Here is a 16,033-nt window from a genome sequence, read left to right as displayed (position 1 = left end):
GTCAAATGAATGCATGTTAACTTTATGTGCTGCATGCTGACAAGTAATGAGAAAGGCAAGAAAACTGTTGGGCCCGTAAGCACTTCAGTCAAACTAGACTCGGTGGTGACTTCATTAGCGACCCTTGTACAATACACGCACACACACAAAATATCGTGGCAAATTAAATTGAAATAAACATTTTCTTTCTTGTGACAAATGCATCCCAGTGGGTATTTGATGTCAAACATCACAATGACATCAATTGATTCATTGTGATGTTGAATTAAACTCATGTTCATGTGTACCCAATGATGTGGCCAGCAATTGAAATGCAACAGGCAAAATGTATTTAGGTCCACCTGCACTCTTTAATGATGGAAACCACCATATTAAAAAAATAAATAAAATACACTCCTCATAAAATAAACGTATTATGCTTGATAGTTTTATTAAATGAAACTCTTTAAGTGTGCCTGATTTTATGCCCTGCAAATAGTCATTTCACTGCATTTGGCTATCAGCTACCAGAAGTGCAGCCATCATAACATTGCTGCGGGTTGAGGCTGTGGTGGAGTTGAAGTGGGTTCAGTAGCCGGCAGGCTACTTAATCTGGCTGCTTCAGAGCAGGAGACGCCAGCCAGATCAAGCAATTAAAGTTGTAAGACCACCACATGTGTCACAATAATAATAACAATGAAGGCCTTCCGCCTGACAGCCTGCAGAGGATAAAATTGATTAGCGCACACAGAAGGGTGTAAATACACCTTTACCGCCACATGAGACTGACACTTAAATTGTTCCTACATGCAACCAGGCAGCTACAAGCACTTTCGGAAGGCTAGATTATGACCTCATCGTTGGTTGTTATGGGATGTGATCATCACTTTGTTGCGGGGACACCTGGGCAGGGATGCAAAAAGAGCGACAGCAACATGAGATGTGCCGGATCAAAGCAGTTCCTATTCCAGGAGGATTGTCCCAGAATAGCTGGTCTGTGTCCACGTTGGGTAACAAGAAACACCTCCACGTAATTGCACGTATCCGAGTGAACAGAGTTGGTGACAAATCCACGTCAAGCCCTGAAAATGTCCTAAATAGAAAGGTCGCATGGAGGAGCTGATCATGTGGCTGGGATACATTTACTGCGGTAATTGGCTTCCCTGAAAGAATATGCACGGTACCTGTAGATTACTTCCGAACCCGCAGCACAAGCATATTAGTTACACATTTGGCCATTTATAGGTGCAAATAAGGCCACCAGCTCCACGCGGCACCACAGCGAACACGTTTGTGCAGTAATGAAAGAGGATGCAAATATTCAGCCAAATCATGTTTATAATCAGGATTGTTTTAAAACATCACTCATTTGCCTTAAGAAAATCAAGGTTAAAAAAAAGAATAAAGGAACATTTTTAGTAAACTCAACATTGCAGAAGGGGTGCTGGTGGATTTTTTTTGTCGTCGTTTTTTGCAAATTACCTGAACATTGTACAATTACTCTGAGCACCATGATTAATATTGTTAGTTAAATGATACAAAAAAACAGGCCAAAAGGCCAAGTCCTGTCCCATCCCGTCTATTTAAACAAGAATCACATTTCTGTCATTGGCCAAATGTGATCTGTGAGGTTTGTGTCACATAAAATACAATTTTAAAAACGTTAAAATTGTAAACCAAAAAAAAAAAGGGTTAACATACAAATCATTTTTTGTTCATATACAAAACAACCTGAGCATACAGATATTGTCAAAAAAAGAGTCTCTTTTCCCTTACATCAGTATCGTCTCCAACGACTATCGTGGTAACCACGGTAAAAACTCCTCGTGTTGCCTGTTGTGATGAAGGTCGCCGCCCCCCCAGGCATTCTGCTGGTGATAGTTCCTGTTGTGTTGCTGCTGCCGATTATGTCTGAAGCTGCCTGCGGAGCAGTATACTCCGCTGCTGGCGGAGTGTATGGAGGAGACGTGAACTGCGGCGGCACCCTGTATGAGGAACATATTCAAATATTCACCTCCGTCATCAAGCACACAAAACGGTGACATGGCAGCTTCAACTAAACCACGAAACGGATGGCTTCACCTCAATCTGCGGGGATTTGGAGTACTTGTAGGATTGAAGTTCCCAGAATTGTTGCTGTAGGTGCTGCCTAAAAGAGGGTATAAACAAAATTAAACGTGTAACCGTTGGTAATAGTTTTGTCCTTCGGTGTGATTGTGAGCATGACCGGCTGTTTGTTGATGCGTGCACTGTGACCTCGCCTGCTGCCCGAAGACAGCTGGGATAGGCTCCAGGTAATGAATCGGTGAGTAAGTGTAATTCAAAGGTGAAGGTGGAAACGAAGAAGAGTGCTTTGAGTTATTTCGTCAAGTAAATTTAGGAATATTTACCATTTCAACAGCTTTCAAACAACGAAGCTAGATGCTAATGCTATTCAAGCTAATGCTAGCCGGCAACATTCCCATATAAGGCAAAGGCAATCAAGGTCAAGGTCATCTTTATTGTCAAATGACATGCAGCATAGATGAAATTTCTTCCTCTCCCTCCTCAGTGCAAAGATGCATGCAACATGCTGTGCATTAATACACACAGCTAGGTTTTCAATGCATGTGCAATAAAAACAATCAATAATATGCAATTGTCAATGCCAAAATTTGTGCTATTAACATATTACGTATTTTATTTTTTTTTTCTGTGGGGCGCCAATGAATATAGACTGCAGCAAAACAGTGCCGGTTGGTTGGAATATGGACAAGGTGTGTCATGTGTAGCCATTTGATTACCAGAGTGCTTTGTGTGGCCAAACACATTGAATCAACGACGTTTAAAAAATGCAGAATAGCTTTTTGTGATCGACTGTACAAAATAGATTGCTATTGTTATTCAGTTGCTGTTATCAAGGTCTATTTTGCTTGTTGAATGCAGTACAGTACGTGCAACATAGCACGTACTGTACTGTACGTCACCTGTTGCCTACTAATATAGAATATAAATAACATACACACAAAAACACATTGTATCCCCCATTTCCCCCTATACACTTTACGATCGACTTGGGACGACCAAAAACAAAACAAAACCAAACGAAAAAAACACGGCATTTGAGCACGCGTAACATACCTGCTCGGAATTGCACATGGATCATTCTACCAAACAGGGGCGTCCCGTCGAGGAGCTCCATGGCATACGGCACCGACTCCTCGTGTTTGTACACAGCGAAACCAAATGTTTTCTGTTTGCCACCAACGTCTTTTGGAATTTTGGTTTTGATGAGAGGTCCTGCCTACTGAGAGAGTTTGGTTAATGTTGTGCTAGCATAGTTTGATAATTTAAGTTTAAATTATCGTTTTTTTTCTCGATTGACCAGACTGCACACATTCATTTTAACGTTGAGAGCGAACTAATTTTTACTGCGAGGATATTCAGCGTTAATGTCTTTCGAGGATATATTTCGATCGACGAGGCAGTGCTACTAGTTAGCACTCGCAACCGACCAGCAAAAGCCAGCTTGCAAGAAAACATCACCTGTAAGAATAGCTCGAATAAAAGCTCCTCAGTCACTCGCATATCCAAATTCCTGATAAAAAGCGTCCGGTCAGCTTCGTCTTCGATCCCCATTATAATGTGGCTAGTCTAGCTCGTCTCCGGGAGATGCTAACACGCGCTAGCAAAAGCTTTGATTAAAAAAAAAAAGAAAGAAAAGAAAACAAGCTAGGCCCGTGACGTCATGTTTAATGACGAGTTGACAGGATCTTTCTCGCTCAAAGATAGAAGCCTTCATTTTTGGATGTTAGTGCTCTACTGCCACCTTTGGTGCCGGATGCCGAATGGCATCCTTGACATGAATGCCGCATTAAAAATGTATTGCCAGTTCTTTTTGAGTGCCAGTACGTACATAAGTATGTTATCCAAGGTGAATGATCGAATGAAGGAAGTTATATGGGACATTATGACCATATACAAAATAACATATTCAAATAAATAAACAAAAATATGTGTTTTTAAAAAATGATGTGCAAACATCCCTGTACCTCTTGAGCTTGAGGGTCTGTTCCATTCTCAAGGGCACCTCGATAGTACTAATAGTCAATTGCATCGCTCTAATATTTAATTTCCTTCTTTTGAATCATGATGTATTGAACATGTTAAGATTTAAACCTCCCACAGCTTGGTGTTTTAAATACAGCATTCTACCCCAAACACCTAAAAATAAATCCTACCACATTTCCCATGCCTACTATTCCTGCCCAATTTATAATTTCCATTATTTAGGCGGCTTGGCTGTTGCGCACTGATAAGTCTTCTGTCCCTCCCTGTGGCCTTTTAAACACAGTAGCTGAAGTGCCTGCAACCAATTAGTGCCCCTGGCATCGCTGATAGTGGAGGTCAAGATAGCGGCGTGAGAGGCTTAGCTTCTTCCACCATAATTAGATGGGTTTTGGTGTCGTCTTTTAATCCTTTCAAAGTGTATTGATTTTCTTCTCCATGCTTCGGGGACTGCACTGATTTTGGCATGATGAAGCTCAAATAAGAGAGACACGGGATGTATATTGACTCAGTTTTTAACAACTTCAGCTGATTTGATGAATTGTCCAAATTAGCTGCAAGCTATTGCCTTATTGATTTAATATACGTGTGTCATGTTTCGGTTTGTGACCAACAGGTGGCACTGTGGGTCTTTTCCCAGCAACTGCACACCTGTTGGTCGTTAGGCAATTATGGCTATAAAAGGACTCCCACCCAACCATTCTGGTTGGGTCATTGTTGCCGTTTGCTGCTGTCATGTTTGTTTGTTTGTTTGTCATGTTTAGGTCATGTTTCTGTCATTGATAGTTTTGAGCTTCAGTCATGGTTTTTGTTTGATACTTTGGTGTTTGTTTGTTTAGGATTAGTTTTCTGTGTTTTATCAATACACTTCTTCAAATACACTCTGTTCCTCCCTCTTGCCTGCTTTTTGGGGTCCACCACCACCCCGCTACGTGACAACTTGAAGCCTCTGCCACAAATTGACTTGCTCTGTTATGTTTTCACCATCCTTCCAGCGGTAATTCAATTGCAATTAAGTAGTTTTTTTTTTTTTTTATTTGGGGAAGCTGCTGCTTTATTTAACCTGATAGGTCTACGGAGAACAAGTTCTCATGAGCTCATCAAATGAGACAATTACACGAAAATTATTTTAAAAAAAAAAGAACCACCAATCCATCATCTTTTCCAGACGAACATAACACGCACATTTTGATATGTTGGTAGTCTCTCTAAAAATATTTAAATTTCTGCGAGAGTGCACTCTATTCTGTTAAACATGCATAAAAATCATCGCACACCCAAGCACATTACTACAATATGTTCCGTACATTAGGCATCATGCATGTATCATCAAAAGCCAGTACAACTCTCTGATGCATAAACACTGCAGTTCTATGTCAATGTAACTTTCATTTGTGGTATGCACTACTACACAGTGTATCAGAACAGTAGATGGCAGCATTGATCCAACGATGTTATTGACTGCATGCGGAGGGCCCCTTAGGGTGACAAACTGTTATGCACAGAGGGAAATTGAGAGTCACGTTTGGAGATAAGCCCATATAGCAGGGGGTGCAACCTCATTTTGGTTGCGGGCCACATTATACTTGTAGTTTCCCACAGAGAGAAATTGTGACTGGAGCCATATAAATGTTTAATCTCTTGTTATTACATATACACAAAAACGGTTGGATAACTAGTTTGGAAATTAGACATCAAGGATATTAGTTTGTTCAACTATTGTTCAAGTTACTGTGAAAAGGGGCTTGGTAACAAACGTTGTTTGCAATTTCTCTGTTATTATTTCTACATGTGACATTTACAAATTTTGGTTCAAGCAAGAATCGTGGAAGTTGCTGCACAAAGTTTGCTTCTGTGGGCCACATAAAATAATGTGGCCGGCCAGATCTGTAAATGTGTTTACAGTATTGCATATATATATATATATATATATAATTTCATACTCTGTAGAAACAGATCCTGCACTTACAGTACTGACAAGCTAAGAGTATTGTGTTTACTTCGTCAAAACAAGCAGTGGTCAAGCAAAACAACATTATACTAATTGGCAGAATTCATAGAAACACATTGGAGCTCCATTTCGAACAGCGGCATGCATTTTAGCATCATTAAAACATTATCACATTTATGTTTGTTTTTATGGCTGAATTTATGTATGACTCTGATTAAAATTTGGCCTCATTTTATAATTGGTAGCGAAGGAGAACCATGATTAAGATTAGAAGAAAAAAAAACTGGGCCATTGGTCAAGGGTGGTTTTTCCATTTGATATCAAAGGAGGATACCCTCGAAGTAGGCCCATGTCAGATCCGTGTGTAATCCCATGACTTCACATTACAGCTAATGTAAATTTATACTCACAGGCACACACGAGAGCAGCCACGGAACGACACGTACACACGCTTACACACATACACACTGAGCAATTTAACTTGTGACCTCTGGCCTGGAGCTTTTGGTGAGCCTGTGAAATGACTGACTGGTGGCCAGACACTTTCTTCTCCTTGACCGATAGCCACCCTAGTTGATGGCTCCCATCTACAACAACCCTGATGTCACTGTTCTTCCTTTCTGTCCGTGAATTGATGTGACTTGGGGAGTGATTCAGAACCATTAAATCATGGGTGGACAACTCAACTCAAGAGCTCAACTCAATTCAACTCAACTCATCTGTATTTATAGAACAGTTTAAACAGCCACCACTGTATACAAAGTGCCGTACAAGGAGCAAATATCGAAACAACAATAAATAACACAACAAAAAATTAATAATGAAGACAGTAGGTCTTGATTTCCTCCGGGAGGATAAAAGTGTCCTTAATGAGAAAACATGTTTTTTGCTCAGTCGGACATTGTCATTTGCAAGGCAGTGGAAGGAAAGACCATGTTTCCTTAAGATGGAACCCAATGGGAGCAGATACAGTGAGAACAGCAGAGGCCCCAGAATTGAGCTCTGTGGAACACCTGTGGATCGCTGATCATTTGGACCAGGTGTGTTGAAGGAGGAAAGTTCCAATTTGTCCTCCTACTGCATTTAGATGTGTGATGAAGAGTCTCTCTCTCTCTCTCTCTCTCTCTCTCTCTCTCTCTCTCTCTCTCTCTCTCACACACAAAGTTGATCACTATCAGCATGCCACCTAAATTCAGCACTGTGCCACAATAATGGATACAATATATTTGCAGGGGATTGTCCATGAGGTTATATCGTCCACTCATGTGTACTTGTTATCTCGATATCTGGGCCGCGTGTTGCTGCTACTTTGACAGAGAGTGACTTTGTTTTCATTTCCAACGCCGCTCTCACGTCTTGCATCCTTTTCCCTTGTTATCATATTCAAGGGAGATCTCTGCCCTGTTGCTACAGTACTGCAGTGTTCAAAGGAGAGACGGGGAAGCGTGCCTGGCATCATTCCCCACACAACAACAACAAACAAAAAAAAAGATTGTGTCAGAATCCAAATCCAGCTTTGCTTGTATGAGTTAACTAAAGAAATCCTCGCCCCACATTTTCTACTCCGCATGCATGGTGACAATTTAAGGGGAGTGAGGGTTGCAATAAAAGTGTGTCCACATCACTTTGCGGATTACCTTGACCCCTTGGGAAGTGGTCTGTCAGCAAATTTCAGATGACCATGCTCACCCCGATTTCATTCCAGGTAAGAAACCGAACATGAACCTCGTTTCGTGGATATGGAAGGAAAATGACACTTCCTGAGAACTAATTAAGAGATAGTTCAAAGCAGCATAATCCTCATCTCATCACAAATATCCAATCTCTTATTGAATGCTCTTCCTCCAGCTCTTTTCTTTATTGACTGCCCTAATTTTAGTGTGTGTTTGTTTTTTTTAATTGCCCAAACAACCCCAGAAAATATAATGAGCTCTGTCCTTGCTTTTTTCAAGCTAGCAGTACATAAACTTTGTTTCTACCATTCTCACTTTCTTATAATCAATAGTGGAGTGTCCCATATTCCTGCTGCTGAGCAGAACAGGCCCGCAGAGACGGCTACGACCACCGCTCATAACCTATAACTCAGAGCTCAACGCCAGAAGAAGAACACGCTTCCCTTTGAAGCTTTTCATCACTATGGTAATCAGCGGATCACAGGATGTTGTGCCATTTCCTCCAGATGCAAATATTAGCTTCACATGCAAACTCTTGATCTTAGAACCCCATCTTACTTCCTTGCATCTCTACTTCAGGCTTACACATCTACAGCCCGTCAGCGAGTTGCTGTAAGTCCATCCAAGTCCACCATGCTAATTTGAAGATATGTGCTGATGCAGCATTTGGAAATTTTCAACTGAGGAGGACGTTCGTCATTGACACCGAGTGAAAGATCCATCTTGCAGATCAAGTGATCCTGCTAGACACAATTGACGCCTCTATGAAATAATGTCTCGGAGGAAAAAAAACTCCCAAACATTTCTTCAAGCGCGGGGAGCACATGCAAACTCCACTTTTTTTGTCCTTTGGCGACAAGCTATTTTTGTTAATTATTTCCTTTCCTTCTGCAGGCGCTTTCTATTTGTTACGTTTTCTCCTTGCATTGTTCGTCCAGTGATCGAATGTGTACTTTGTCATTTTCGCGTAGTTTTCTTCTGTAATAAAGATTTTTCACCAAGATTACATTTGTGGGATCCACCTCTGTTTCGGATTATTTTGTCACGTTACATTCGATGGGTGTTTTTCCCAACTCTCACCAAGACGTATTTTCGAGATATCATTAAACTGTTATTTAATATGACTTTAACTTTTCTTCTGGCACACGACGCGACAGTTGGCTGCTCCACTCGATTAAAGGTGATTCTCTCAAATAGAGAGCTTGTATCAACATGCCTTTATCAGGTGCTTCACGCGGCACCGGATGACATCATATTCACTCAGTCTTTCCGCCATTTATTGATAGTATCGACGTGATGTAACGAGTACAAATGATGAGAAAGTCACGTTGGAAAGGCAGGCGACTGAGTGATCAAATAGAATCATTCATTTACGGTACTGTAATTATTATTGAGGAAAACCAAATGGGTCGTCGACACATAAAGGAAGTAAATAGCCAGCATTTACATTTTCATGCTGATCATATTTCAAGTTGATATTGTTCATAAAAACGTTGCACTCTCACAGTGAAGAAGTACACGGAGGTGGGAGAAAAGGTGATAAATTAGCAAATTCCCACCGTGTTTTTCCCACAAAGTGGCAGCACTATAACGACACTTTGATGATTTACCAAGGTTACTTTGGTGTGATGCTTTCTATTTAAAATGTGCCGGGAAGTAAATAAATTATGGACGTGAGCCTGCGTTGTGTGCCCGCAGTACATGACGAAATGCTGTTGCTTGTAATTATGCGGGCAGATATACATAGGAATTGGACAAGCGATGGCGGCATTCCATAAATCACCTCGATATGCAGAGCGTGCGGCTGTAATCACAACACATGCTTCCACTTTATGGCACTGCATCCCGTTCTTACAACCAGGGTATTGCGAGCAGATGATATTGTGGGAGTAGGCTGTATTCAAAAAGGTGATATATTGGTTTGCTTTTTGAGATTTAAAAAAAAAAAGCCGGCACAGAGTCAAAAAGTACAGCGTGATTGTATCAGTGAGGAAAGACATGAAAAAAAAATCCCAAAGAGCGAATGAAACAGAAGATTATAATGATAGACAAATGCGAAATTGATTCTGGTTCTACTATATTCATTAGACTGTCAAGTGTGGCATTTAATGGAAATATTGTGCCCCACTAAACCAAAAAGTGGAAAGCAATTTTTGAATCATCTATAACTCCATCTAAAGAGGCTTCAGAAGGTTTGGGAGATTCCCGTTGTAGAAATATTGCTTTAGCTTTGCTTGCTGTTTTGTCTTTTCTTCCCCTCTACTATTTTAAATCCATTATAATTCCGTACAAAGATAAGCGCAAAGGTCCAAAAGACCACCGACAAGAAAATCCAATTTGCCATTTCCCACACAGCATCCCGGGGACTGAAACAGCAGTCCAGTCAACAAGATCATCAGCTCATCACCATTTAGTAATCAATAGTTTTAAATTAAAATGACCTCGTTGAGAAACATCGCAAAGTCAAAACAACCTGTCTGATGTTTTTTGGAGTGTCTGAAATATAGGCTAAGTGCTCTACGGGGCACATCGACATGGATCATTTGACCAAAGGTTGTGAGGTTATTTCCTTTATTGAAATTATAATTAATATTGTTGAATTTTATTTGTCAACGTCCACAGACACGCACACACACACACACAGCGGTCTCCAAGTGCCCACTTAATAGATCTGTGATCTACCTCCCCTCCATTATATAATTCATTTGTAGAGGTCTTCTAGCAGTTCCTTACAAATGTACTTTTACCTGCCGCAGGACACGAGCAAATCAGTTTATTCTTCCGCCATGTCGAGCACTTTCAGCGCGCCTCTCGCGGCGTATTGAAAGGGAACGTGAGCAGCTGCTTCCATTGGCGCTGAATGAAGTTGGTTGTGTTCAGACCCACAACCGCACACAAAAAAATCGCCAAGCCTGCTTGCACATGTCTGAGAAAATAACATAACTTAGTTCAGCCCACACCTGCGCACATTTAGACCGCAACTCTGCACTGGACATGAAAATAGAGCCCATTGTTTTTCAATTCACATCAATGCAACAAACAGTCACATAAATGCGACATTGCAACCACATTCATAAAATATCACAGAATGCGAGCCATTGACTGCTTTGCCGTGGGGAAGAACTCTTAGAAATGGTGTGGCTGCACTGTTAGTGGTGAAACTCATCTTGCTCCAAGCACTGTCCAACTCTTAACTCATTCACTCCCAAAGACGTTTTTAAACGTCTTTTCAGACTTGGTCCAGAATTGGCTGGTATTGAATGAGTTAATGAGAGACTTGGTGGCAGCAGTTGGTCATTGTCATTTTATCAGCAACACATCCTCTGGGTTGTTCATGTCATTAGCTCGACATCCTCGCCCAATGTGAGAGCATCCTAATCATCATCACTCCACTTATTTTCATTAATTATACATCGCCAATAAAAGGCTACAACGTTGTACACTTATCAAGGATATTTCTTCAAGTCTAATGTGCTTCGAATTGGAAGTGTTTATTCAAGCTACGCGGGCGGCCCGGTAGTCCAGTGGTTAGCACGTCGGCTTCACAGTGCAGAGGTACCGGGTTCGATTCCAGCTCCGGCCTCCCTGTGTGGAGTTTGCATGTTCTCCCCGGGCCTGCGTGGGTTTTCTCCGGGTGCTCCGGTTTCCTCCCACATTCCAAAAACATGCGTGGCAGGCTGATTGAACACTCTAAATTGTCCCTAGGTGTGAGTGTGAGTGCAAATGGTTGTTCGTTTCTGTGTGCCCTGCGATTAGCTGGCGACCGATTCAGGGTGTCCCCCGCCTACTGCCCGAAGACAGCTGGGATAGGCTCCAGCACCCCCCGTGACCCTAATGAGGATCAAGCGGCTCGGAAGATGAATGAATGAATGAATATTCAAGCTACATAGAGATGAATGCAATATATCGGATACACAAGTTCTCCAATTGATTCCATTGGTTTGTATGAATGAATCACATGACGTTTATCCCCAAGATGGGCTACTACGACAGCAACGAACAAGTTAAAAGCTCCCATGCAACGGTATTTTTAAAGCCGCCGCTGTTCTCTCTTGCTCTGCTCTGTCTATCTCCAGCGGCAACTCCCCGATGCTTGTTCCACAGCAGAGTGGCGAGCAACCTCCTTTACTTTCCGCTCTGAAGGCACGCAGGAAAAGTTTTGCTCCAACAACAAGACCTCCCCAAGGATTTTCCTCTAGGGAGGAAGGCGAAGGGAAAGGACTGTCTTTTTACCTGAAATGGTCGCACGCCCCCAAGCAAACATCCAGCAGCAAAGCCACAGCACGGGAAACCAATGAAACATGAATAAAAAGAGAAATGGAAATGCATCGCAACATGCATATGTGCATGTTTACCCATGCGTGGCCGCACACGAAAAAAAAAAAGTTCAAGGGCATAGAATAGAAATATTTTGCACAAACGAAAACTTTAACTATGATTCAGAAGTGCAAAGGAGAAGTAGGGTCATGCTGGGAAATTTTGTCATGTTTTTTTTTTTTTTATAACAACCCTGCCCATAACAATAGCGCTAGTCCTGGGTGTAAAATTAAGAGGAAGATTGATGAAAAGGAGTGGTCAAATGAAAAAAAATGGTGTGGTTATAGATTAACTTTAGCCAAAATATAGGTTATATTAAGCTTATTAATTAGGATCTGCTGAAAGTTGATTAGCTATCAATTTACAGTATTGTTAGTGTTGCACTCGTAGTGGTAGTAGCCATATATTCATTCATTCATTCATCTTCCGAACCGCTTGATCCCCACTAGGGTCGCGGGGGGTGCTGCAGCCTATCCCAGCTGTCTCCGGGCAGTAGGTGGGGGACACCCTGAATCGGTTGCCAGCCAATCGCAGGGCACACAGAGACGAACAGCCATCGACGCTCACACGCACACCTAGGGACAATTTAGAGTGTTCAATCAGCCTGCCACGCATGTTTTTGGAATTTGGGAGGAAACCGGAGCACCCGGAGAAAACCCACGCAGGCCCGGGAAGAACATGCAAACTCCACACAGGGAGGCCCGAGCTGGAATCGAACCCGGTACCTCTGCACTGCGAAGCTGGCGTGCTAACCACTGGACTACCGGGCCGCCCAGTAGCCATATAGTGAGGTAATATTTGGATAATCCGGAATAATTACCAGAAGTGGGTACATCAGTAAATTTTGCCTTTCCACCATTCCGTCTTTAATATTTAGTCAATATTTCAAGCCGACAAATCTGTCATCGTCAGTCCGTCACTCAGCAAAAAAATATTTTTACCACACTTCCGTCGTCGCTAATTTAAAGTTTGTCAGCACTATTTTAGGACCGTCAGCCTGCGCGCCATTGTGTGACTTTAGCTACGCTTTCAGTTCGCAACCATTGGTCTCCGATCACAACAACAACCACCCCCCCCCCCCAGCCCCTGCTCCCAAGCAATTAAATAAATAAATATATAGCCATTCGCATCTTTGGACAATCAAGAGTCCTTCATCAATCGGCCATGTATGTTTTTTGATTGTGAAGTACAGTTGCTATAAGAGACAACATGTTTCCAGAAATAGGACAAATTTGTTTTGTCAATAGGATGAAGTGTGTCTCTGGCTGTGCAAGCATTGCATAAAAAAAAAAAAAAAAAAGGAAAAAGAAGTCCAAATTAACCCACCCAGGCGTGCATGAAAACAAGTCTCCCGATGGGATTTGAATGTCAATCAGACTCATTAAGAACTATTTCTGTGTATGAGCTGCACCAGTGAATGAGAGAAAGCGTGAAGGGGGAAGGCTTCTGCCTCATCAGTCCTCTTCACCTGCCGTAAATCACCCTTATCCAATTATGATAAGGTCTGGAGCCAAGATTATAAATTCTTTTTTTTGCATGACCGGGGTAAAACTCATTCTAAAAGTCGTATCCTACAATGAATGAGAGGGAGATTTCATTTGAGCTTCACCGGGGCGTATCCTTTTAATTAATGGGGCTTGCTTGAGTGAGATATCGGTGCGGGTATTTAAAATGTTGAACGGATTTTCTAATTCTCTCCCTCTTGCTTTGCACACTCGCAGCGCCGAGTGTGCATGCTGTCATCCTCACGCTATATGACATTGGTGATTAATTCAGTCTTTGCTGAAAGCAGGGAACCAAGTGTGAATGTAGTATATGTGCACGACCGAGACGTGAGAGAACGTTCATGATAGACCGATGCTTAATGTCATCTGCAATCTGATATATGCCCAAACTTTAAGTGTTTTGCACCAATGTAAATATCAATCGAAAAAAAAGAGGCATCATTTTTGACAGGAATTGATGAAAAACATCAAATAAAACACAAAGCTGAACTCTGCTGTAATGTCCTTTTGAGAATGTTTTTGATCTTAAAAGTCAAAATCAAATCTCAGGACTGCATCGTGAACACAAATACGATTTGTAATATTGTATTGCGGGCGGCCCGGTAGTCCAGTGGTTAGCACGTCGGCTTCACAGTGCAGAGGTACCGGGTTCGATTCCAGCTCCGGCCTCCCCGTGTGGAGTTTGCATGTTCTCCCCGGGCCTGTGTGGGTTTTCTCCGGGTGCTCTGGTTTCCTCCCACATTCCAAAAACATGCGTGGCAGGCTGATTGAACACTCTAAATTGTCCCTAGGTGTGAGTGTGAGTGCGAATGGTTGTTCGTTTCTGTGTGCCCTGCGATTGGCTGGCAACCGATTCAGGGTGTCCCCCGCCTACTGCCCAAAGACAGCTGGGATAGGCTCCAGCACCCCCCGCGACCCTAGTGAGGATCAAGCGGCTCGGAAGTTGAATGAATGAATGAATATTGTATTGCATTCAAATGAATAAGTCCATCCATTTTCTGAGTCATCAATATGTTTAATCTTTTAGGCCGCTCCTCCCGTTTGACGCACGGGACGCCGTAACATTTCCTGTTTAGCTGTGGGTGCCGAGCAATTTTTTTGTATGAATTTGATCTCTGCTTTGCTTGTATAGTTTGAAGTCATACCTCGAGGGCATTATGTTCAAATGTTGTTCGTCGTTATTCATAAGGATGAATTTGTTGTTGTTAATTTATTCCTTCCTAAAGCAGGAGTATTCTTTATTTGCATTCACCCATCTTACTAGTCATTCATTTTCATTGACTCTTGGATTTAATTTTGCTCAATCTGTCACCTTGTGGCCTCGGCACAGTGGAAGATTGAAAAGTGAAAGCTTTCGGCCATCAAATCAAGCTGCGTTTGGCGAATTGCGAGCCGTATTCCGCCAATTGACAGCGACATGGAGTTTGCATGTTCTCCCCGGGCCTGCGTGGGTTTTCTCCGGGTGCTCCGGTTTCCTCCCACATTCCAAAAATATGCATGGCAGGCTGATTGAACACTCTAAATTGTCCCTAGGTGTGAGTGTGAGTGTGGATGGTTGTTTGTCTATGTGTGCCCTGCGATTGGCTGGCAACCGATTCAGGGTGTCCCCCGCCTACTGCCCGGAGACGGCTGGGATGGGCTCCAGCACCCCCCGCGACCCTAGTGAGGATCAAGCGGTACGGAAGATGAATGAATGAATGAATGTTTCATCATGTCACCCCCTAGTAGGCCCCAAGAAATGGCCGCTATTGTTCCACATCAGTGGCACAACTGGAACCATACATACTCCGCATCGATATGAAATGATTCAAGAATCATCTTAGGAACAAAGACGCAAAATGGTGAACCATTACTGTAACTGTGATTCAAACCTAAAACAAAAACAAAAAAGAGCAGATCGGACGAAGGGACAACCTCGGTCACATTGCCGATTGTTTAGCCTCTCGACCCTCTCAATCTATTTCACCCCATTATGCTCCACATAGCCCACGCTAGCCCCTGCCCACCTCTTCCTCTCTGAAAACCAACGGTTCCGCCGGCTACCATTTGTGAAATCATCTCTGCCCTCGCAGCACTGCTCAACTGTCACATTGCATCTATCTCGCACACACAGACAGTCAGCGCGAACAGTATTGGGGCTTCTTTCATACTTCACAGAAACAATGTCCGCCTCCCATTGTGGACGCATGCAGCCGGCTCGTTTCAAGTTCTTTCATCAACCGCCGGTAGTTTCTATCTCTCTTTTATTAGGATCACAGAGGCCTTCAAACTCAATCATATATACGAAGCGTATCACCTTTCGAAGCATGTCGCGAGTATACTTAATAATCTTTTGACATGAATGTAAATCATACCACTCCTTCTCATCTTCAATCTGAAATCCCATTTATATTTTGACTCGTACCTCATAAATATATTTAGATCCAATTTTCATTACAAACCGCATTAAGCGAGAGAAGCTCTGAAACATTTAATCGGAAACCTCGGGGATCTGTGTTTTTAATGGAAGGTAAAATTTAGGGCAGGAGACAGAAGAATGAGCCGAGCTCGGGGAAAAAGAG

The 16,033-nt window shown here is 42.4% G+C and overlaps 1 protein-coding gene and 1 long non-coding RNA gene across 3 annotated transcripts in view; both read right to left on the bottom strand.

Annotated features, from left to right (window-relative positions):
• LOC127609034 (uncharacterized) overlaps nucleotides 1-16,033 on the bottom strand; it is a 137,681-nt gene that overhangs the window by 13,508 nt on the left and 108,140 nt on the right. The window lies entirely within an intron of this gene.
• LOC127609011 (RNA-binding protein 7-like) lies at nucleotides 1,300-3,716 on the bottom strand. Its single transcript, XM_052078635.1, is given in 6 exon segments — nucleotides 1,300-1,805; nucleotides 1,807-1,918; nucleotides 1,921-1,964; nucleotides 2,062-2,128; nucleotides 3,100-3,262; nucleotides 3,505-3,716. Coding segments are annotated over 6 exon segments (528 nt in total). The 5' UTR covers nucleotides 3,598-3,716; the 3' UTR covers nucleotides 1,300-1,756.

This window comes from Hippocampus zosterae, chromosome 10 (genome assembly GCF_025434085.1).
Source record: "Hippocampus zosterae strain Florida chromosome 10, ASM2543408v3, whole genome shotgun sequence".
Lineage (NCBI taxonomy): Eukaryota > Metazoa > Chordata > Actinopteri > Syngnathiformes > Syngnathidae > Hippocampus > Hippocampus zosterae.
This window is presented reverse-complemented; position numbering and strand designations above follow the sequence as displayed.